Source organism: Glossina fuscipes, unplaced genomic scaffold (genome assembly GCF_014805625.2).
Source record: "Glossina fuscipes isolate IAEA_lab_2018 unplaced genomic scaffold, Yale_Gfus_2 60, whole genome shotgun sequence".
Lineage (NCBI taxonomy): Eukaryota > Metazoa > Arthropoda > Insecta > Diptera > Glossinidae > Glossina > Glossina fuscipes.
The window spans coordinates 3,891,513-3,914,133 of NW_023998432.1; the positions used below are offsets into that span (position 1 = coordinate 3,891,513).

The window sequence follows — 22,621 nt, forward strand, 5'->3', positions numbered from 1 at the left end:
GATTTAATAACAATAACTTGAAAAAAAAAAGTCATGAAAAATATTCACATTTTCATGGAAAAATGGTAAATATTCGACAAAAAGGAAAATTCAGTGTCATTTTAAGCAAAATGACGTTTAAAACTTAACAAATGCGTATCTCGAAGAGAGACAAGCGACAAATAAGCGCGTTTTAAACTGGTACAGAACAGAATACGATAAATTGTTTGATCGCAGTTCGAATTGATTGGTTCCCTTGCTTGTCATTTTTTGAAAGCGGTGCAAACATTTGCAATTTATTATATTTACTACGTGTGCTTAGACAAAACGAATCGCAACACAATATAACAAAAAGAAGTTATAAACAAAAAATAAATAAATCAAAGAAAAGCAAGTAAGAAAATTATTTTCGGTCGTGGCCGATTTGTTTCTGACCATCGCCGTTATCCTAAAAAAAAAAAAAAATGTTCATACTAAGGGAAAAAAATTAAATTCTGATACACTATTATATTGGGTGGGCAAGCTGAATGTTTTCCATCTTTGTACAATGAAGATATCACACACTGTAAAATTAAGTAGGCGTGGGCGTTTTTTTCTATTTTTTTAGAGGTAATACAGCATCACCCACCGAATATTCAAATCTTAGTATTTTTTTCCGCTACAGTTTATAAGTAATGAGCAAAACAACTAATTTTTTTTTTCTTTTGAAAAACAGTGATATTCTCAGTTTACGTGGTATTGTGGTCGTGTCCTTCGACCGGTTGGGCCCATTTTCAACATCAAACTGTGTACAAGAATTTCCAATGTTTTGCCAAATTTGCAGCCGATTGCATAATTTTTGTGGCGAAGAGAACGTTTACGACAGACATTACACAGACGAACCTGTGTAAATCGATTCAAAACTTCTGAGCGTTGCAAGCTTTTTGACAAAATGAATATACCCTCTTTCTTCGGTGATAGGTATCAAAAAGGCGTTTATTCTCCACAGACTTTATCGTCGGGCGTTGATATGATTTGGAGTTTTTGTTCAACGTTTATTGTAAACGTTCGTCATATCACGTTTATGGAAAACTTATGTTTCTTTGTGCAGTTGAATAGAAATCATAAAATTTGTTAAGTAAAACACCTTCTATAACAAATTTAACCGAATTATGTGCGTTGAGGCGCACACACTGCTTTGATGTTTAATTTTGATTTTCACAGCAAGATAATGTTCAGTGGGATTCATTTTACAAACAGTTTTTGATTGATTTTAGTACGAATAATAAGTACATACATAGCAAAGCACGTAAGTTTAATGCATACGTCTAGCACGCGTAAATTTGTTTTTGTATATATATACAGTAATCCAATAAAGTCTACATACAATATGGAAAATCAAAATTTCTCTTATTAACACTAAACCTAGTGACATTTCATGTATACCTATTCCTACCATGAGCGGTCAAATGAAATTTTAAACGATGGTAGGTTTAGTGTTAAAAACTGCATTTATGAATTGAGGGTAAAAAACTATATTTCTTAAGAAACAAAAGCTTATATTAAATAACTATTCGAGATTTTTTTTACTTAAAATGAAATTATAAAAAAAATTTGCTTCAATCTAAAAAAATAACACAAAAAAGTGTACATATGGCGAAAACACATCACCAGAAAGTTCTAAAAAAAGTTTTCAGTTAACGTTACTTAGTGTTTGTGCTTGTTTTCGTGTATTTAAATAATTAGTAATAAATTAAAGTGAACTTCTTTATTTCTTCTCTTTCAAATGCCACAAAATACACTAAAAGCCAAAGAAATTTCGTTAATTTTTTTTTTGGTTCAACTGTTTGCAAGTAAATAATTTTATTTGAATTTTTTTTTTTCAATTTACAGCTACTTGATCTTATAAATGCAACTCTAAACAACCAATACTAACTCAAGACAACCAGTATTAATGCCAAACGTAATCTCTCTGGCTTTCGCATAATTTGACAAATATGAGAGCGTGACATTAACAGCTGTTGTCCTTATGTAGTCCTAAAAAACCAATAGACAGCAATGCTGTGTGCTTTTACGAAAAAGGAAAACATTGCCTGACTTTCGGATGCATGAATAGCCGCGTTATTATATAGCTTACGTTAACGCTCGCTCGCATTGACATCGAAAGAAAGATAATCCCTCGTTTTACTATTGCGTATCATATTGAAATAATAAAGTGAAAATAGGGGGCAAGGTTGACATTTGTTTGTTTACAAACAGTTGAAAATAAATTTGGGGCTGCCGTCGCTCTACTAGGTTTCCTCGTTACTCTTTGTTTACCATCGTAACCAAATATGTTAAACTTAGACTGGTCAATAAAGGTGCTGACACAATGAGTCAGCGTCGTCGTTTTCGTTTTAAGGTTAAAAAATACCGAGGAACAAACACAATAAACAGCCGTGCTTCTGCATTGTTTTACAGAAAATTGTAGACAAGAAGATATGGTTTTAGAGCCAAAAATAAAGAAATCAACGTAAACAAATTTATAACAAATAACAATAGGAAAATTCATATAAAATTAAACAAGCTTTTTAATTTATTAATAATAAAGAAAATTGATTAGATATATGTAGATACATGGAGATACGTTTTTGTATATTAATTTGGAAACTAGGATTTATCACTCTCTAAAAACAGTTTGATGAACATATTTCAACTTTAAAATAAATAGTCTTTATTACTTATTTATCATTTCTTACAAAATAATACTTGGTGTAAACCAAATCACCTAATATAAAACAAAAAGCACATTAATTTAACGCAAACATAAATTAGATAAATAATTTCTAATTTAAAATAAACTGCCTTTATTTTTCTTCTGCGGTGTTTTCTGTTTGTTAATTCGTAAAAAGTTTCGTAAAAAGTCGGCAAAGTTGAAGTCCCAACCCGAAAATAGGATAATCCCTCATTGTGTGTGTGTCAGCCCCCCAAAAATTACGTTTTTCCAAAAATTTATATCATCGTTTTTGTGGAGTTGTAAAGTTGTTGGATCTGAGAAAGTTTCGAAAAGCTTAGGGATGAATACTAATTAGCTTATATATTTCTAGGCGTTTTGTCTAATATCAACAGCACTAGTTTTGGGTTAATTTCGTACAATTTTGATAATATTTCATATCTGACGCTTTGTCAGTTTGTTTGGTTGGCCTGATCGGTGTTTATTTTCTATAGCATTTGCGTTATTGTAATTTATGTAATAGTTGGAACAATAGCATGACTAATTCCAACTGTTTTTGCTACTTCGCCGTACGATTTTTCCTCACTTCTTAACTTTATAATCAATTTTCTAACCTCTTGAGAATTTCTTTACGTTTTTGTATATTTTGTGACATTTTAAGTAAAAGAAATAAAGAAATTCACTTTGATGAATAAATTAGAAAAACTAAGTACCGTTAACTAAAGACATTTTCTTCCCTTCTCTTCCTTCCTTCTAGTGATTGGTTTTTGAGGTATATTTTTTCACCCTCAACCCACAAATGCACTCTTTAATAAGAGGACCCTAGATTTTTCGTACTGTATGTGGACATTGTTGGCCTACCGTATATGAGAGTGCCTTAATGCTCTGTCTTTCTATTTCTCTCTTCTTTCCTCTTACTCAACCTTTTAACATATGAGATCAAGATTTATTTTCGATAAAATTCATTCATTTTTTGGTTTTAATTGAAATTCCAACACCAAACAATCAATTATACATCCAGCGCTGTTGTCATTGCTTTTGTTGATGCTGATGACGTTAGAAAATGATGTTTGTATTTGATGTTTTTGGTGCGAATTATTAAATAAATCATTTTTTATTCGAGTGAAGAAAGGAATGTTTTTTAAAAAAAAAGTCAACTAAATCCAAAACAATCCAAAAGCTATTATCGTTTTAGAAAATTGAAATGTAAAGCACAAGTGAAGTGAGCTTATGAAAACTATTCAAGCTAATTAACAAAATTCTTATGATATTTGTGCAACAATTGTAGTAAATAAAATTTAAACATTGCGTCTAGTTTTAATATAAACTTTGTAGAGTCTTTGAAACTTTCTTTTGGATGTTGCAAACATTACGACGATTTGAGTATACCCTCTATCCTTTCTTAAGCAGCGAAAAGAAGAAAAATCGGACCAACGACTCAGGATTCTAAAGACAATACATTTTCCATTAATAGTAGTTTTGTCATCACCACCTACTTATTGCTATTTGTTTTCATAAATAAGTTTCGATATTACAATTAATTAAATCAAGAAATTAAGAAAAGCTATATTCGCCTTGTGGCAAGCTTTATGGCCTAACGATCTTAATAAGCATCGCCATAAGCCCGTACCGAAACCGACATTTCAATGCTTTAGTTAAATCTATCATATTTTGTTTGCTGGATATTATTCCGGAAGTGATTTTTAACTTTCTGTATGTAAATTATTTTTCAACATTTTGACTTAAAACTTAATTGTGAGTTTTCCATAACAACACCAAATGTTTGTTCAACAATTGCCCCTTAATGATGAATAACGATCCATCTTCACGCCTGTGCCAGCACTTCAAAATTCACCTTACCAAAGATGCAATTTCTCCAAGTGACAGAGTACCATTCAACATTTCAAAAGGAATTTTATTTAATTTAATTTGATATTTGATCAGAAAATACTTTTCTAATTTAAAAATAACATAAAACCTAAGCAGCGCAACCGCTTACTCCAAAGAGTGACTGATCGATCAGAATGGAAGAAAAACCTCAACAGTGAAATTGCATATACCACTTTCGCGATATTGTTTTCATGTGCATGTCTTTTCGTTGGCTTACGGCGATTCTTTTTCTTTTCGAAAATAAAAAATGAAGTCGACGTTTTCCCCTTCCACATTCGAAATATATCTATCAGTAAAAATTTTACTTTTTTGGCAATACATCCATCCTATGCTTGGTATGTTTGCAAGCGCAAAATTCAGCACGGATTATATACCAATTCAATGATAAATAACGGCCCTACAAATATAATCCGCTGTGTAGCGTACATGCCGTATAAGGACAACATCACGTAACATGAAAAATGTATAAGGCAAGAAGAAAAAAATAAGCTATATATATGAGTTGCTACTATAAAATAATATACCTAAAGGGTAACGCAATCACACTTAAGGCAGCAGGTACGGAGAGCAAACATAAAAATTTAACATGGATATTTGCGCAAGCACGTCCAAGCGATAAATGATGAGAGCGTTATAGATAACGTAGAAAAGTCATACTCATTATTTTGACATGCAGGTTGGAACAAAATTATATAGCTAAACCTATTTTCTATATATAAACATATATACACCTATTCAATATGAAACTGAAAAGTTTTTACCTACCAGTTCAACGTTTAAAAATTGCATCATGAAGAAATATAATATTTGTATTTTTTATTTAATTTTTATAAAAATTTCTTATTTTCATTTAGGAATAGACGTCAATTTAGTTATATAATGTACATGCGCGAAAAAAACAAAAGAAGCAGAAATGAGCAAAAAAATGTTATAATTTCTTTGCACGCAGAAGCAGTACATATTAATACAGTCATTAAAAAAGTATCTACTGTTTACGACTATCAATTAGTAATTGTCGAAAATTTTTGAAAATTTAGTAATCGATTATTATATCTATGCCAAAGAACATATCGAATAGGCATATATATGTTTATATATAGAAGAAAGTATTTTTTTAGTCGTGTCCGTGTCAGTTAACCGAAAAGTTTCCCAATTATCTTAAAAAAGGCTCACGGATATATTTATAACAAATTTGCGAACGACGTCATGCTATTAATTTATGGAAATTAAACATATTCCCAAAGCTGATCTGCGACCTTTATCAAAAAACATATGCGCCAGCTTAGCGGATGCAAGTTCCTACAAATGAGTGTAGCATTTTGGACTTTAATGATTAGAACACACCCTTTCATCGCTCGCACCGCCTAGCTCATCGGTAACTGGGGAGGTTCAAGCCGTTCTAACTATCCTTATCTTTCTTAAACTGCGAGATATAATCTGTTTCAATTATATCTCGAACCACCAATTGATAAATATCAGTTTCGTACCGTGTTAATAGATAGGATCGATGAGATTCATTTGCAATTTCGTTTGATTGCTGAAACTGTCCAAACGTGTATTCACATATGCACGCATTTTTTAATTTCCTTTTATACTTTTTGTAGGCAAATGATAGCAAGGATGCTCAAAATTCGTCAATTTGCAGTCTTTCAGTAATATGTAAAAATATATTTCTAGCAATGACGCGAACTCTTTTATACTTTTCCGTAAATTTTCTTAAATCTTCCTTTCCTTCCTTCATTTTAGAAGAGTGCCGACCACAATTTTTTATATATACATAGTTAATGAATCCTTCCAAGCTTTTCCCCTTTTTTTTTAACTGACTAAAAGTGCTTTGATTAAATGCAAACGACCACTGGACTTAATATTTTCGAAAGAATTTTGGAACTGTAAACAAAACAATTAGCGCTTTCTTCGTCTTTATTTATATGCAGTTGAATTCCCTGAATTGTTACGGCTCTCGTTTTTTTTTCTTAAAAACTGAACTTTCGTTTTACGTTTTTAATTTTCAAATTGCCCAAAAGTTGATCAATTCGATTTTTCTCTTTTTCAAAAACCAAAACACTAGGCTAGTTTGATAATTTAAAAAAAAAAATGTCAAGTACCATTTGAGTTACCATCGAACGAACGCAGAACAAATAGTTGAACTGGTTAAAAAATTAAATCAGAAATTTACCGACTCTCTTTCAGGTTCAATGATCGTTTCACGTTCATTGAACGCTCCGTACTGTAATAGTAAGCAAAAAATGTTTTCATCCTATAAAATTAACAACTTTTTTATCTCAACAGACATGTATTACTGCAGCGATGCACATAAACATGTACAATCATTTCGTAAGAGTGTGATATACTAAGGCTAGAAGGACAGTTTATGAATGTGTATATTTCTACCAGGGCGAGTCAAATCGGCCCACTTTTTTTAGGGAATTATATAAAAAAATTGAGAAAAAGTCTGCAAATTTGTCTATCGATTAAGGAGAGGGATAAAAAAATGAGTGCAATTTGCCGACAGACACACTTACAATAGAAAGAGAGTAAACCAATCTTGAAAAATTCTTATCATTAATTAAATCTTTCTTATATTCGTTTTTAAGCTATGATCCTGTAGACATATTTTCGAGGAACTGTTGCGATCATTTCGATGCAAAATTTATCTCAAGTAATTGACTTTGCTCGCACACCTCGTTTTGCATTTACTGAATGGCTGGCTTGCGATGGTATCACTTTCTGTATTTTTTAATGTTAATTATATTGCCTAAATTTAATTTAATTTGCTTGACAGATTAATTGAAATGTATTTAAATACTAAAAGAAAAGTTATTTTTGGAGTGGGTTCTAATCTCAAGTCCGGTAGAGTTTTTAATAGTGTCGAAAGCCTAAGATGCTAATGCTTTAAGACTTTAGTCTTTGAATTTATTCTCTGGCTAAATTTATAATAAAAATAATAATAATAATATTTGGGGAACGCATTAAAAATGACAATATCATAGTTATTCCCGTGAGGCATTTTTCATTTGAGGGACAGTCGAACCCACAGAGGAGCTCGTGCAAATTTGAGCAAAAACCGAATTTGATCTACATAGTGTATAACTAGTGCAATAGGTAGAGATTTTTAATTATTTTGATTTTTGCATGACTGCTTGATTTTTCACGGCAAGTACTTGCATGAAAGAGCTCTGCTTTCCCCCCAAAATAGAAGACAATTTAGGAATAAATATTGTAGTTGCTGTATGAGACGTTTTGACAAACCCTGTTTCGAGAAAAGTGCATTTGAAGTTTTACAATATGCTTTTTTATTATTATCAACTATTTATAAATGTTTCCCATTACTGTTCAATTCTAGGACTATGGAACAGGCTTCCTGCGTTCAAATATTCTTTCTTCTTCGCCTTCCTCGAAACTAAAAGGTACCATATTCGTTTCATTTGTTAGCGAAAGAACAATAGGTTTATACTTTCTACGTCGCGAAAACGGGAAGAACAGTTAAAATTTTATAGCGGAATTTATAGTTAACATCAAAGAATTTATTACAAACCTTTAATTCCTTGGCAGAAGTACAGACACGTTGCGACTCGCTCTTATTCTTCTATCCACTCAAGGATCGTCTCGATTAAACCACACTTAGTAATTTTTGTTTGAAAATACCTTTAAATGAACATAGACACTTTCTAAAAACATTTGTAAGATACTATGTTCTGACTTCGCAGCACAGACGCATTTGTCACAGTATTTTATTCGAACCGCTAGAAAAAGTCAGAAATGTCAAAATACATTTTTTACAAGTAATGAACTTTTCCCCATACTTCAAAAGATTTAAAGAATCTATTATATAATAGCAATTGAAAAATTGAAAAATTTATAAAAAGAAGAAAAATTATATTTTTTTGTAACAATAACTACGAAACACATTTTTAGAAATTCATAAATTGTAAGTATAAAAAGGTTTCCCTACGTTTGCACCATAGAATTTATTGTTTTTTGGGAACTTTTCGAGGGAAATCATTTAAATCATCATTTTAAATTGTTGTTCTTAGGAAGCGTTTTCGTTTTTTCTAATATTGTGGCCTTGTTTTCTGCTCATGTTTTGTTACACGTTTCCTAATATAAAATGCACGCGACGAATGCCGCCAAATGCAAAAAGACTTGCAAAAGACAACAATATGACCCTAATTTCACATTGTGCTAGAGAGCCATTTGATCAATTGCCTATAGACTTTATTCTGCGTCATTGCTTAAAATTTGTTTCTCTTCGTAACATTAATGGAGTTATGTTTGAAACTAAGTATTATTGCTTTTTGCGACGTTTGCTCTTAAAAACTGCAATATCAGCACATCGATTAATGAATTCCTGGACTTATATATCGCTAGAAATATGACAAAAAAATCATCAAAATTAATTTAATTTTTGGATAGTACCACCTCCCAAGTCACAATTTCATGTCATTTGGATCATTTGTTTACGGCCTACAATGGTTTCGTTAACGCTACTTTTATTATTTTCAAAACAATGGAAAAATGCGAATTTCATGTGCTATTAAAACATTGCTCTTCGATGAGAAAAATATCATTCAAACTGGGTAATGTCTTGAAACGTGCCAGTGATTCATCGAAGGCAGCAATTTGTCCATGATATGCCAATTTGAAATGAAGTCGTATGGATATTGAATTCATTGGCCGCCCAAGAGACATGCCTCCACCAGAAACCATTAAAAAACCGTCAAATTTATTTTCGATAATTTAAATGCAAGGTTGCTAGAAATAGTTTAGCTCTTAAAAGACAAAGGGAGTATGTTTTCTATTTTACTTAAAAATTTGTGTGTGATAAAACTGTTTTTCAAATGAATATTGACTTTAGTCACAGTACAAAAACGTGAACGTTTCACTCATTCAGAGCATTGCTTGAAACTGTTTAACCCTAATAAAAAGATTTGTTTCATGTGTGGGCAATAAACTAAATCTAATCGAAAGTTCCTTGAAATAAACTAATTACAGCTGTGTGAAGCAAGCACAAACGCAGCGTGCAGCCGGCTAGCTTGCGGTGCCCAGGTTTTCGAGTGTGCATGGCATTCTATTCATCGACTGGCTTGAGAAACGCATACCGATGAAGTGCGAAATTATATGACACTTTTGATTCTGTTGCAGCAGCGAGCAAGAAAAAATCCTCTTTCACCAAGCCAATGCCCGTCTAGCAAGTTGACGGCTAAAATGACGCTATACCATAAATTAAAGTTCGAAATTTGGATCATGTTGATGAATAAATAAATAAATTATGCTGAAACAATATCTTTTCTTTGTTAGTCTTCAAACTTAATTACCTATGTACTGATGATGTTATTTGGCTTATGAAGATAGTTATAGAGTGGAAAGTCAGATTATCAAGTCTTGCTTAATTGCACAATTTGTTCAACGGTGCTTCGTTACTATAAAGTCACACTTATTTTCGAAGTTTTCCCACTCAGTTTCATCAACAGCAAGCTTTATTTGCTGGTCTGCTTCTTCGAGTTTACTATAAGAATAAATATATTTTGATCAGTCCCATCTTCACTCCGATTTCTTTCATGACTTGATTAATAGTCTTGGCTGTATCATAATCATTTGAACTTATATCCGAACACCACTCAAATATATTCTTATATACACTTTGTTTTATTCTTCACATATATTTTAGGCCGTGCGAGGGCTTTTTAAACTCGATTTATCATGGTTGGTATTATATAAAAAGTTGTTGGATGGATTACCCTTATGCTATAATAAATCGACTCCCTTCATAATTTATTTCACCGTAATGCTTCCTTCTTCTGATAGGCGATAAAAACAACATGTGTTCAACGATATTAAAAACACTTTAACTAGTTATTACTAAGAAACCACAATGTTTAGGTTATTGTAGGGAAGTAATCAAATTTCTCCGGAAATAATTTAAAATATAATCCAATTCGAAACACAGCTGCTGAAAATTCTACTCATATTAATGAAGTTTTCCAAGAATTAATTCGATTGATATTAAAAAATGAAAAATATAATAATAAAAAAATATCACTCAAGAACAAAATATATAATCAACGTCAAATTATTAAATATTAATTGCGGACGTATTAATAAACCAATCGAGTACATTTTCGGATCAAACATGCCGATGGTTTCTGCAATGTTTAATATGGTTTCATTGCATCGATCAACTTGTTTTAACGTAAGGTAACTACGGATAGCCTATATGCAGGTTCGAGCAGAAAAAAAAATTTGTAAAGGGTCGGACATTGTGGCCAATGAGGCTTCAAAGCGTAGCAGTCACCACTGTCATCGTATAAATTATTATTTTTAAAAATTGCTCTGATTATTATATATTCAATGTTGCAAATTTCTTTAACTAGGAAAAGTTGCGTTCAATAAAAATGCTCAACAAATCGAAACAGTGTATGCCGAACCATTTTTTGATCATAATTTACAAGCCACGAATCTTCGATTTATGCACACGGCCTCAAAAATAAAATGCGTTACATTGTAAGATAGTAAACGTCGGACATTGGCAAATCATTTCAAAACAAAGTGACTTTTTAAAAAAACTGACAGCAACTGGTTTAGAGGATCGTAAAAATGTTAATTCTGACAGGTACTCAAACATTTATTATATTTAATATTATAAGAAACAAAAAGAGAAACCAAGCGCGACTGACGCCTGATTATTCTCAATAACGCTTACGCTTGGCGAAAATGACGCGTATTCTATACTTGACGCTGAATGGTCGTTATATGTTATGAATGCATGTATAATGTCTTGCGAAGATGAGGATAGGGAATTTTACTCACATTTCTAGAAAGTACTCGCGTTAACTTTAATTGCACTTTAATATGGGCATTGTATGCAGAAAATTGTGCAAACAAAACTTTGCGTAAAAAGTCATTTACGAACTTCAATCATTGAAATGTTGAACTCCAGCCCAACTCGTGTTCTGATTGTCTCAAGACCCGAACCAGGGTAACTACAGAAATTTTACGAGGTCATCAAAAGTTTTGCTTCTTTTAATTTTACATATGTTTTGTATTGCTTGCATATTAATCAGCTTTCCTCATCAAGCAATTCACTAACTGTGGATAACCCTAATTTGGGAGCAAACATGGAACTTAGCTTAACAAGCTGATGTAGCCAACAGACATAAGTCTGTGTTTAAGAATTAATTTTTTTTTTAATTTTTTTTCCCTTGCATGATAAGATTCTAAAATAACCTGAAACAGTCTATGGGTCCCCCCAATAGGCAGAAGAACTAGTTACTTCCCCCTTTTTCTGAAAATATGGCCTTGGTGTGTAGTACAGGGAATCTTTATGTGATGAAACGGCCTAATTCTCAATACTTGTTGATGAAAATTCGTTCATAGTAATAATTTGGCATAAAAATTAACCTTACCGAATTTGGCCCATGTAGTAAATCAACCGTAGGGGACGTGGATCACATAGATCTATTTTTTAGACCACACCCTATATATGGGCTCTCATGAAAGCAAACACCTCTATGGTGACAATGCCTAATTTGTGGTTGGTTACGACGAAAGCAACTGGAAAATAATAAAATCTTTGATAAGTAAATTAAGTTTGCTAAATTTAGGCCACGTTGACGATTGAGTATTCTCCTATATGAGGGCTTTCATGAAAATTGTGCATTTACGTATTCGGTGTATCATTAACTAAGCGAAATGGTGTAGGGTATCTAATGGTCGGCCTTGCCCGACTATAGCATTCTTAGTTATTTTAATTACTTAGTATTTGTGAAAGTAGCAAAGTGTTAAATATATTTCATTTTTATTTAAATAAAATTCCCTTTCTGCACTTACCTACGTTTACGATCTTCATCCAGTGTATTAGCCATGTTATTTTTGTGATGCTTTTTATGTTTTTATAATTTTCTTATTCCTTAATGACTGTTTTCTGTTTTACTCTCCGCTTATTTGTACTTCTTTAAGAAATATTATCACATACCAAGTGTTAACTCAGCCAAATTTAGCTTTTGTAGCATCGGGAGCCACATTAAACTTTATACAAAACCATTAGCGATGATAAAACGTTATTGTTAACTAATCAATTGGCAGCAAAAATAAGCAACTTTCTATTGTAATTTTAACTTTGCCGCTAATGTCAATCTTATAGCTGCTACTAAGGACGCTGCTGTTACTGTTCCTAGCGAGCCAGTATTTAATACTGCTATTGTTCGATAAGTCTTAACACAGCTTGTAGGTATTAGAAAAACAACATTACGCTTTTCCCTAGTTGTGAGCCAATTAAGCGTGCAGCTATGTACCACAAAACGTTACTTCAGTCTATTGTAGGTGATTATTGCTGCCGTTGTTGTTGATGATGTTAATGGGGATATCGATTATGTTGGTGATGGTTTCGTTTATTTTGTTCGTTGTTTCCTGAATTTCAATTTGTAAAACTGCTACTTTTGCCTGTCTGTTGCTGACCAAAACATTGTTGCTGCTTTTTTTTTGTTTTTTCGATTTTATTAGAAATTTTTTTCTTTTCGTGACGTTGCTTCTAAAATTTTTTACCAACAATATACGAAATCATTCGTATAATCTTGCATCTTGGCTTCACCGGTTACCTATTGCATTTTGTTCGAATTTTTTATGTATACAACAGGTATTATTTCCTTTCCTTCGGGGTCTTTGCTTTCTGCTAAGTATGGTTGAAAAATTTATTGCTGTTTACCGTTTAAATCAAATATCCCAAAAAGCCAACTGTGCTATAGAAACTGTTAGTTGGAGTTTATGATATGGTTTTTTGCGTGAGTATTGCGTTTAGTATTATTATTATTATTTTTGTTTTGCTTGTTTACGAGTGGATTACGATTTCCACAAGTGCGATTAATTCAATTTAACCCGAGATCACAAATATTAAAGTAACGCTTTTTTATAAGCTTTTTCATTGTTTTCCGTCTTTATCATTGTTTCAGTAGTTCGGACGATACATATATTTTCAAATTTTATTTTTATCTCGTCTACTTTTAAATCCTCTTTCTTCAATTTGATTACATATTCTGGAAAAGTAAAATAAAAATAAATAAATTAAAATAAAAATTAGTTGCCTTTCTTATGTATTTGATTTTCTGAAAAGCAGACGCTCTAGACATCCTACAAAGTGTATATATTATTGATTAATATCAAGTCCTGAATCAAAATAAACATATCAATCTGCCTGTTTATATAATGTCTGTACTAAACATTCTCCTACTCGTAAAAATAAAGATATCAGTTTCAAATTTAGCAAGCACTTTGGAAGTTCTCAGACGCAGGCTGCAATTGAAAATGGTGCAAATCAGCTAAAAGGCATGTCTACAGTACAATGTATACTGAGAGCATGTCCGATTTCAAAACAAAAAAAAAGCGAGTTTTCGGACTACTACTTTTATACTAAAGCAGATAAGGCGATAAAGGTTTGTATGTATGTTCTATCAATGAGCTTCTAGTGCATACACAAAAATGGAAAAAAATCTGCAGCGCCCACATAACATTATAGAACAACAAAATTTTATTCTTTTGCAAAACATCCGCAACACTTCCGAGATCCTATAAGCGATCATTATTATTTGTCCTTTATTTTTATAAAGTCTTTTTCAATACGACATTTCAATTCATAATCAAAAATTCATTTCATTTACCCCTTAATTTAAAATGAACAATAAAGCAGAAAAAATAAAAAATTAAAACTGGAACTCTGCTTTCGAAAGCAAAAAAATTGGATATAGCAATAAAAACGTTTACGTATATTTTTTTGGCTGATTCTGTGATATCTGTACAAGAATGAAAAAACTCGACGCGGCCATCCAGTATTGTATCGAATAGCAAATTCATTTTTTTTTCTCTTTTTTCGTCCTTCTTTAAAGAAAGAGATGGTAGACATGAAAGAATTGGTCACACCCGAATATAAATTCCTTACTTACTTTAAATAATTTTAAAATACATAGTAAACCAAAATTTTAGTAACCAACCGTTTAATCACGGTATCCGTAATAGTATTGATAGGATTTGTTAAAAAAGCTAACACAGTGCTAGTACAGAGCATACATAATTTTATTTAAATTGCATGTACACTATTGAATACATATTGCTATTGCCTTATACATGTGTGAAAAATGTTCAGAATGGTTCGTCAAAAAAGTCATTCACCAAGCTTTATTTACAATCCAACCTTTTCATCGGCTGTGTAACAGATTATGACATTTGTAATCAGCTCTTTCAAATAACACCGTCTGTAGCCATTTGGACTGCTACAACTAGAACTTACTAATAAAAATAAGACACTAGTATATAATCTATTTTCCCGCTGTATCAACGAACGCTCGAGTTTCAAGTTTAATTGAGCCGTTAGATCCTTTCGCATGCTATTATTATAAATTAATGCGATAAGTTTCACCTCATAGTTACCGGTTCATGGTCTGGAATCTTGAATCGTAATGCTGGCAGCTAATCATTAACCTTCGACGGTTTCATTCAATATGTTTTTTAAATATATTATTGACGATTTGCAACCGTTTTTACAAAAGGCACTATTTATATAAATAAAACCCGGCGATAAATAAATGAAATTTGTACAAATTGTTGTAGACGAACGCGTTTGAGGTTTTGAAATGTGTTACAAACCCGTTTCTTATTATCATAAATTTTTGACGCATTTTTACCATCAATTTGCAACCCCGGGACCATAAAACTGGCTTCTTATGTTGGAACATTATTTCCCATTCCTTTCCCTCGAGGATTTTTTGCTAGAAGTTGACATTCTTTGTGCATTTCTCAAGGAAATAATCAGATGTTTTACCCATTACATGTAGCAACCAAATAGTATAGACAACGGAAAGAATTCTATAGAGGCTTTGTCGTGAACTTGTAATTTCTTGGCAGGGGCTTTCCCAACTGTCGTTTTCAAACCTGCATAACCCTCATCTCGATGAAGCCGTACTAAGGTATTTTTGTTTAAAAGCGCTTTTAAATGAACAGAAGTAGTAGTTGTATACTAGAGAAGTTAAAAATCAACAGTTATAACATTAGGCTGGAGCTTCCCAGCAAAGATTCACGTGATTCAGGAAATCTTTTAGACCACTAACGTTAACTAATACCAATGTACACTAGAGACTCTTGAAAGTTCAGCGCAAAAGTAATCTTAGTCAGTTAATTGCTATGTTCCATATTAACACTCTACTTTCTAAACATGTAAGCTAATAGGTAACAAAAACTCGTCCAGAATTCAGTTTTACACACGTTCCCATTGATAATGTGCTTAAGAATGATTTTCTAATCGGTTAAATTGATATGTTTTAAGATCAGCTATTAACTTCATTTCAAATGGCTTTGTGAAGAGATTTACGAACGAATGGATTCATTTAAAACGATTCATAAAAGTTTAGCAATCAAATGTTCCCACGAGATAGGATTGTTCTCAATGTTACAGATAATTACAACACCATCATTGATAAAGAAAGGATTCATTGAAATCCTTCATCCCAAAATCTGTGAGGAAACCTTCATCAAGTATTTATAAAAAATTATTGTGGCGGTGTCGCGCGTTTATATTTTTGGTAACTTGGAGATCTTTGACAAATTTCCAGTATTTTTCCAAAAAATTGTTTAAATCATTAGACACGGGCAATAGGATTTCAATTTTACGCAAAGCATTACAAAATATACCTTGCCTTCAACGAACCATTTTAGTATGACAGTTTAAACAAATTCAATTTCTTTTAACAAAAGGTCTACTTTTCGCTGTATAATTTCAAAAACTTATACTCGGCTTGGTAAATTTTTGAAATATAATTTCAAAGAATCTAACTGCCTAGTTAGCCATTTATCGCAGACTTTTTAAACCATGTTCACAAAGAAAACTAATATGTTGCAAATTTCAAATATTTTGAGTTTTTTTTTTTGCTTTCTTCCTTATCATAAGCATGTTTATAAACGAGCCATCCCGAATTATCGAAGTGGGCCACTTGTCAAGGATGTCAGCCTGTCAATTTCTTATATTTCACGACCAATCTGAAAATTACAAAGGGCACGGACTAATTTTCACAATCGGGTCTGACGTTGTGATTAACAATAACAAAATAATTTTAAATCTACCTCACTTACCAATCGTGAAAAGTCGCATCTGGTGTTAAGTCAACTGCCAATGCTCCGTAAGATGTAATCGTAGCAATAATGTTTTCCTTTAACAACGGTAACCACATTCGATTCGGCTTAGAAAGAAGCAACAATTTGTCTTTGTTATTGCTGCTGTTATAGTTTCTTTGAAACCACAAAACAAAAAACACAGTCAACTCATTGAATATTTTCAAAGGTAATAAAAAAAAAAACATCCGCTAGAATCATCAAAATTCCTCCTCCTCTTCATACCGAAAAGAACAACACTTCATCATTTCTGTCATATTTCAGACTACAAAGTCCATGTCATTTTTAACATTTTTTCTTACGCTTTGTCGATTTGTCGATATAAAATTTAACGAAAACATGACAAAGTTTCGACGACACGCAGGCGATGCTTAACGAGTAATTATTAAAGATTTTACACAAATTATCCAACTATATCTGGCAGAAATGTCGAGGAAACAATTTTTTTTCTATTTGTATGCTACACGGTTTCTATCTACTGTTGTTTAATCTTCTTTCGTTTTTCATTCTTTTTCCTTCATCCACCGACTATAAAAAAGCTGCTTTGTCAATTTTTTGTTTGTCAAAATGATATGCGGATATAAGTTAAAATAATTGCCTTTCCATTTTTCACTCCATTCTATTTTATTTAATATAAGGAAATTTATTTAATTAAATTTCAGATTTCTTGCAAAAATTTTTTTTGAAGTTTTGAAAATTACAATAAAAATAAATGAAGTTCACGTTAACCATCCATATCTGCACACACTATTGCACGCACTCGAACGCGTGTGAAAATAAAAAACCCTAAGAAAAAACGATAGAAAAAATCTGGCAATAATAGTAACACAGCTGATTTAAATAAAGAATTGCAGGATGTGAAATGAACCATCGATAAATCTTAAAGGACTTTTCGTTAAAAAATAAGAAAAACACAGACAATGTGTACTATTACTGGAAGACTACTCTTTCAATATTCCTTAAAGTGTGAACAAGATGGAGTATTAATAAACAGCAGTTTGTTCGACGTTTATACATCCCTGTGTAAAGAGTTAACGATTAATAATTTTGAACACACTGAAAATAAGATAAAGCGGGAGGTTGTTTGAAATAGTAGTAATTCGTGTTGCATATTTCCTACATACCATATTTTGTGATTGTAAGTCAACACCCATCAAACGACAAGTGGTGGATATATATGTATGCATTTCACCAAACGTAGTACTTATAAAAATCCAAGATTAAATATCACAAATTAAAAACTTTTTAGACTTACTGGCGTTCACTTGGAATTTATAATTATTGGAGGATTTACTATTTTCTCTAGCGATTAACATAAATAAATGCTTAGGTTGGTTTCTTGTTTAAATGATTTCATCATTGAAAAGTGAATCTAAAAAATAATTTATGTAAAATGTTAAAAGTGTAACAAAACATAATTTTAAAAATTGTAATACGAATTTGACCGGCTACAAATGTTATCCGGTAACAAATTTTATCCAATTTTGACTATAATGAATTTCGAAACAATTTTAGAGTCTACGGTGGGTTTATACATTCCAATTCGAAGTGCTGTTTACGTGCATCAATGAGCGAAAAGTGTCTTTTAATGCAGAAAAATCACCTTTATGTGGCTGCTGCAAAATTTAATTTGCAATATTCCATTTATCGCTAAACAATCTGTCCTTATTTTATGCAATAGCATCTTAAATGATTAACCTATAAACTATTTTCAAGCCGACAATGATAGCGAACGCTTTATAAGCGTTTACGCTTTCTGCAGTGCACTCCAAATAAAGAGAAAATTATTTTAAAGAATGTATTAGAATTTCTAACTTAGATCCACTCTCTTAGACATGCAAACACATGTTTTTTGTTTACGATGGACATAATTATTTTTCTTGTACGCACATAATTGGCATTATTTGCACAGCTGTACAGAATTGCATTTGTATCGTGCATTTTATATTGGCTATCAGAAAAACATCACTACTTTAGATAAATAATTGAGATAAACACACTACACAAGATTATTTCCAGAATATTTCGTCTATTGTTTCCATTGTTTTTATATATCGTATTTGTATTAACTTTCAGTATTATTTTTGTTAATATTAAATTAATTTCTTCGCTTTAAATTGATTTTTATACCAATCACCGAAAGCTAAGCAGTATATTCATTTTTGCGTCCAGAAGGAAGCTTCAAAGACGCCACTAAGTAGGTATATTCCCCATCACGATCCAATTCTGAATCGATTTATGTACGTCCGCATGGCTGTCTGTTTGTCCTTGTAATGTCTGTTGTAAACATTCTTCTGGCTGCAAAAATAAAGCTATTGACTTCAGATTTGGCAGAAACATTGGAATTGGTTACACGTAGGTTGGTATTGAAAATGAGCCAAATTAGTGGAAGGATACGCTTACAATACTACGTAAACTGAGGACCTTTGTTTTCAAAATAATAAAAAAATTGTCTTTTTGCTCATTACTCATAAACTACTGACCGTACCTTCTAAGGACAATGCTGTAGTACCTCTACAAAAATGGGAGAAATCGGCCACATCTACTCAATTTTGCAGTGTGTCATAATTTCATTTTTTTTCAAAACTTTTATAACGGGATCATTGTTCAAAAACACTATAAAGAACATAAATTCTTGGCCAGTTTCAAATTCGGAACGCATCTAAGCATGCCCGCCCGTTCATCTGTCTGTCTGCGTAATTGTGTAGTATCTGTGATAAACATGCGCCCGTTCGCGAAAATAAAGATATCGGTTACAAACATGCAAAAAAACTTGAAAATGGCACAAACTTTTCAAAAAACCTGCGTACATCAATTGGCGAATTGGTCTTCTGTATGTCTGGCTTGTTACTTATAAAATACATCACATACATCATATAAATGTCCACTTTTCTTCTAAAAAATGAAAAAAATCATCCATGCACACCTAATAAAAGTATTATTATGAAAATTTAATTCTTTATTCTTCTTTTAGCCTATGTTACGATAGCAGCGATGGATATAAAAGATTCGATCACGACCGAATATAATTTTTTTACTTGTTCAATATTTATTTAGTCAATTACACTTTTTTTTTTCTAAAAATTGCGCAGAGGATTTAAATGTACAAGTTGCAGAATTTAGAACTGCCCTTAATATTTGTAAATTGCAGAGAGTAAGTTTCAAATTTAGGAGACTGGGAGAGTGAGCATTTCTAAATTGTATTTGCTGGTTCCAACAGATGAAAATAATATTTATAACATAAACCCCAAAGACAAGAAACAAACAAATTGTAAACAAATTCTTTTCAATTTTGAATAAAGATAGGTATATCGTAAGATAAGTGAGGGTCTTCAATGACAAATACTTATTAAAAATACTGTTATGAAATTCGCTTTTACTAAGATACAGTCCGTATCACTTGATCGTGGATATTTTGTTCAAGAGAAATACACTTCAAAGTTCTTTGATTTACAATTATATTCCTTTACAGTAGGATCATTTATTTACAGTTACGTTCCTTAAATGTAGGATTATTCACAATTTATTTTGACCGTACTCTCAACTTCTATGTTCTTGCCCGACTAACTCTCCCTTCCACAAAGATTCTATGTATATACATTTTTACAAGCATGTTACTATACCTAAATTTATGGTTTTATTTCTAATCCCAGCCTGCTTTTCGTCTAATCGTTTTCACCGGCCTGCACCTGCATGACGCGCCTGCGAATGTGCACTTAGCTTTTACTTGTCAGCTTTTCCGCTAATCGTTTTCATCGGCCTGCATGAGACGCCTGCGAATGCTCATTTGGTTTTTCCTTCTTTAGGGAATTTATTATTAGGGAAAATTACTTAGCTTAAAATAAACTGGCCTTGGGATTTTCGTAACAATACTTTTAAAAAGCTGAAGACCTGGTATGAAATAATACCTTGTGAACGATTCACTTTTTTGTACTCTTTTTGAAACCATTATTTCCTTCGTTTTCGCTAACAGGAGAATGTTTATCACATATACTACACGGTTGGGCAGACATACAGATGAGCAGACGAACAGACGAATATATTTAGGTGAATTGCAAATTTGAAACTAGCAAGGAATATATATACTCAATTGGGTTTCTGAAGCTCGCTCCTGCGCATTATAAACGTATTGAAAGCAAAATTAAATTTTGATACACTGTAACATTAGGTAAGCGTGGTAATTTTTTTCCATTTTTGTACAGGTACTGGAGCACCGCTCACATATCTGTTCAAATTTTTGTACATTTATCAGCTGTAGTTTATGAGTAATGAGACTAAAAACCAATTTTTTATTCTTTGTGAAAAAAGGTGTCCTCAATTTACTTGGTGTTGTGGGCGTGTCCTTCGATCGATTAGGGCCATTTTTAATATCAATTTACGTGCAAGAACTTTCAAAGTTTCTGCCAAATTTAAAATCGAGAGCTTAATTTTTCTGGCCTTGAAAATGTTTACACCAGACATTACAAATACACACAGTCATAGCTGCTTAAGTCGGTTTATAATTTGATGCTGATCAAGAATATTTGTGGGATCTCCGATGCTTTCTTCTAGGCGGTACAAACTCCTCCTTCAGTGATGGGTATAAAAATATTGGAAAGTCTTTTTTTAAACAAAAAGACAATAAAGAGAATGATGTTGACGAACCGGTGGGCTTAAGCATCAGTAAAATTTTCTTGCAAATGTTTTCTGTTGCGGTAGTAATCGACAAGTGCCTACATATTTTTGTATATTCCTTTGTACGATTTATTCTACACATTCTGGTAAGCATGGTAGTGACATGAAAATGTCCTAAATGTAAAAAAGAAATATCTTAAACAAGTTTTGATGTGGTTTCTTCCACTAAGATTATATTAAAATTAATGGTGAGAACATTAAAACCGCTCTAGAAATCATAGCCTTCCGCTTATAGCTTTGTGATTGTTAAAACCGTTAAAGCCACGATAACCATAATGATCACAAACGTCGCCTTAAGTTACCGGAGGACAAAGAGGAGAGATAACAGTTAAAAGAGAAATCAAAAGTGCCGTGCTTTTTGACTGTACACGACGTGACACGCAGTTCTTACTGAAAATCCGTTTACAACAACAATTGCACAGGTGAGTTAAGCCAAACGATTCTGTTATAGCGTAAAAAGCTTTTAATTTTACTGATTTTTTGTATGTATTTTTAAAGTTGGGAAAAAATTGAATGTATTTTGCAGAGGCTTCTTTGTCGCAATGCGAAATTAATGGTTTGAAAGCATCTAAAAATAGAAGTTCCTATTCGTTCGTTGGCAAATCGTTTATTGTTCAACGAAGCCTAAGTACTTCTTGATATTCCGAAGCATTTCACAGTCGTTGCGTCGACGGTTTCGACCATAGTGGAGCAGGAACCCCAAAGTAAAAATAAAAAAAATTTTAATCAACAGGATTTTGATAAATAATTGGCAGAAAGTTCATTTTGTAACTAATTGGCGATTCCTTTTTTCTGTTGTTTTTAAATCTGCTCTAGGCTAACAGAGCAAGAACATGTTTGCCAGGGTTTAATTTTCTATCTCATTGCCCTTGGCTTGGAAGCAACAATCGATTTTGAGTATTTAGTTTAAAATTTGTTGCTGTAATTGTAAGTAATAGTCGTTAAAATTATAAACACATGTTTCAGACTTTGCTACGGTTTTATTTTTCTCTTTTTTTTTCTTGTTATTTAATATTGGTTTAGCAAAGTTTTCAAAGAGCACATTTACAAATTATAATTAACTTCGTCATAAAGGCAGATTCTAAGAGTAATTTTTAAAACATCTAAAACTTTCGATTTTATTGAAAACTCTACCGCACTTGAGATTTAAATCCACAACCAGTGAGTTGTTAGCCGATATCCTTTGCCTACCCCTCCACTCCGATGGAGACTTTATAATAACAATGGTCAGCAGCA

The 22,621-nt window shown here is 32.1% G+C and overlaps 1 protein-coding gene across 6 annotated transcripts in view; it reads right to left on the reverse strand.

Annotated features, from left to right (window-relative positions):
- Window positions 1-17,488, reverse strand: part of LOC119637529 (rho-associated protein kinase 2) — a 60,353-nt gene extending 42,865 nt beyond the window's left edge. The window contains exons 1-3 of one of the 6 annotated variants that reach the window (XM_038033592.1): window positions 16,673-17,486; window positions 12,389-13,590; window positions 11,965-12,112 (exon numbers count right to left, since the gene is read on the reverse strand). In XM_038033592.1, coding sequence (XP_037889520.1) covers window positions 11,965-11,978 — 14 coding nt within the window. In that variant the 5' untranslated portion in view covers window positions 11,979-12,112; window positions 12,389-13,590; window positions 16,673-17,486. Of the gene's footprint in view, window positions 1-8,096; window positions 8,305-11,964; window positions 12,113-12,388; window positions 13,591-16,672 lie in introns of all 6 variants that reach the window. The other 5 variants (XM_038033595.1, XM_038033594.1, XM_038033590.1 and 2 more) reach the window with 5 other exon arrangements.
- Window positions 17,489-22,621: the final 5,133 nt, after the last annotated feature.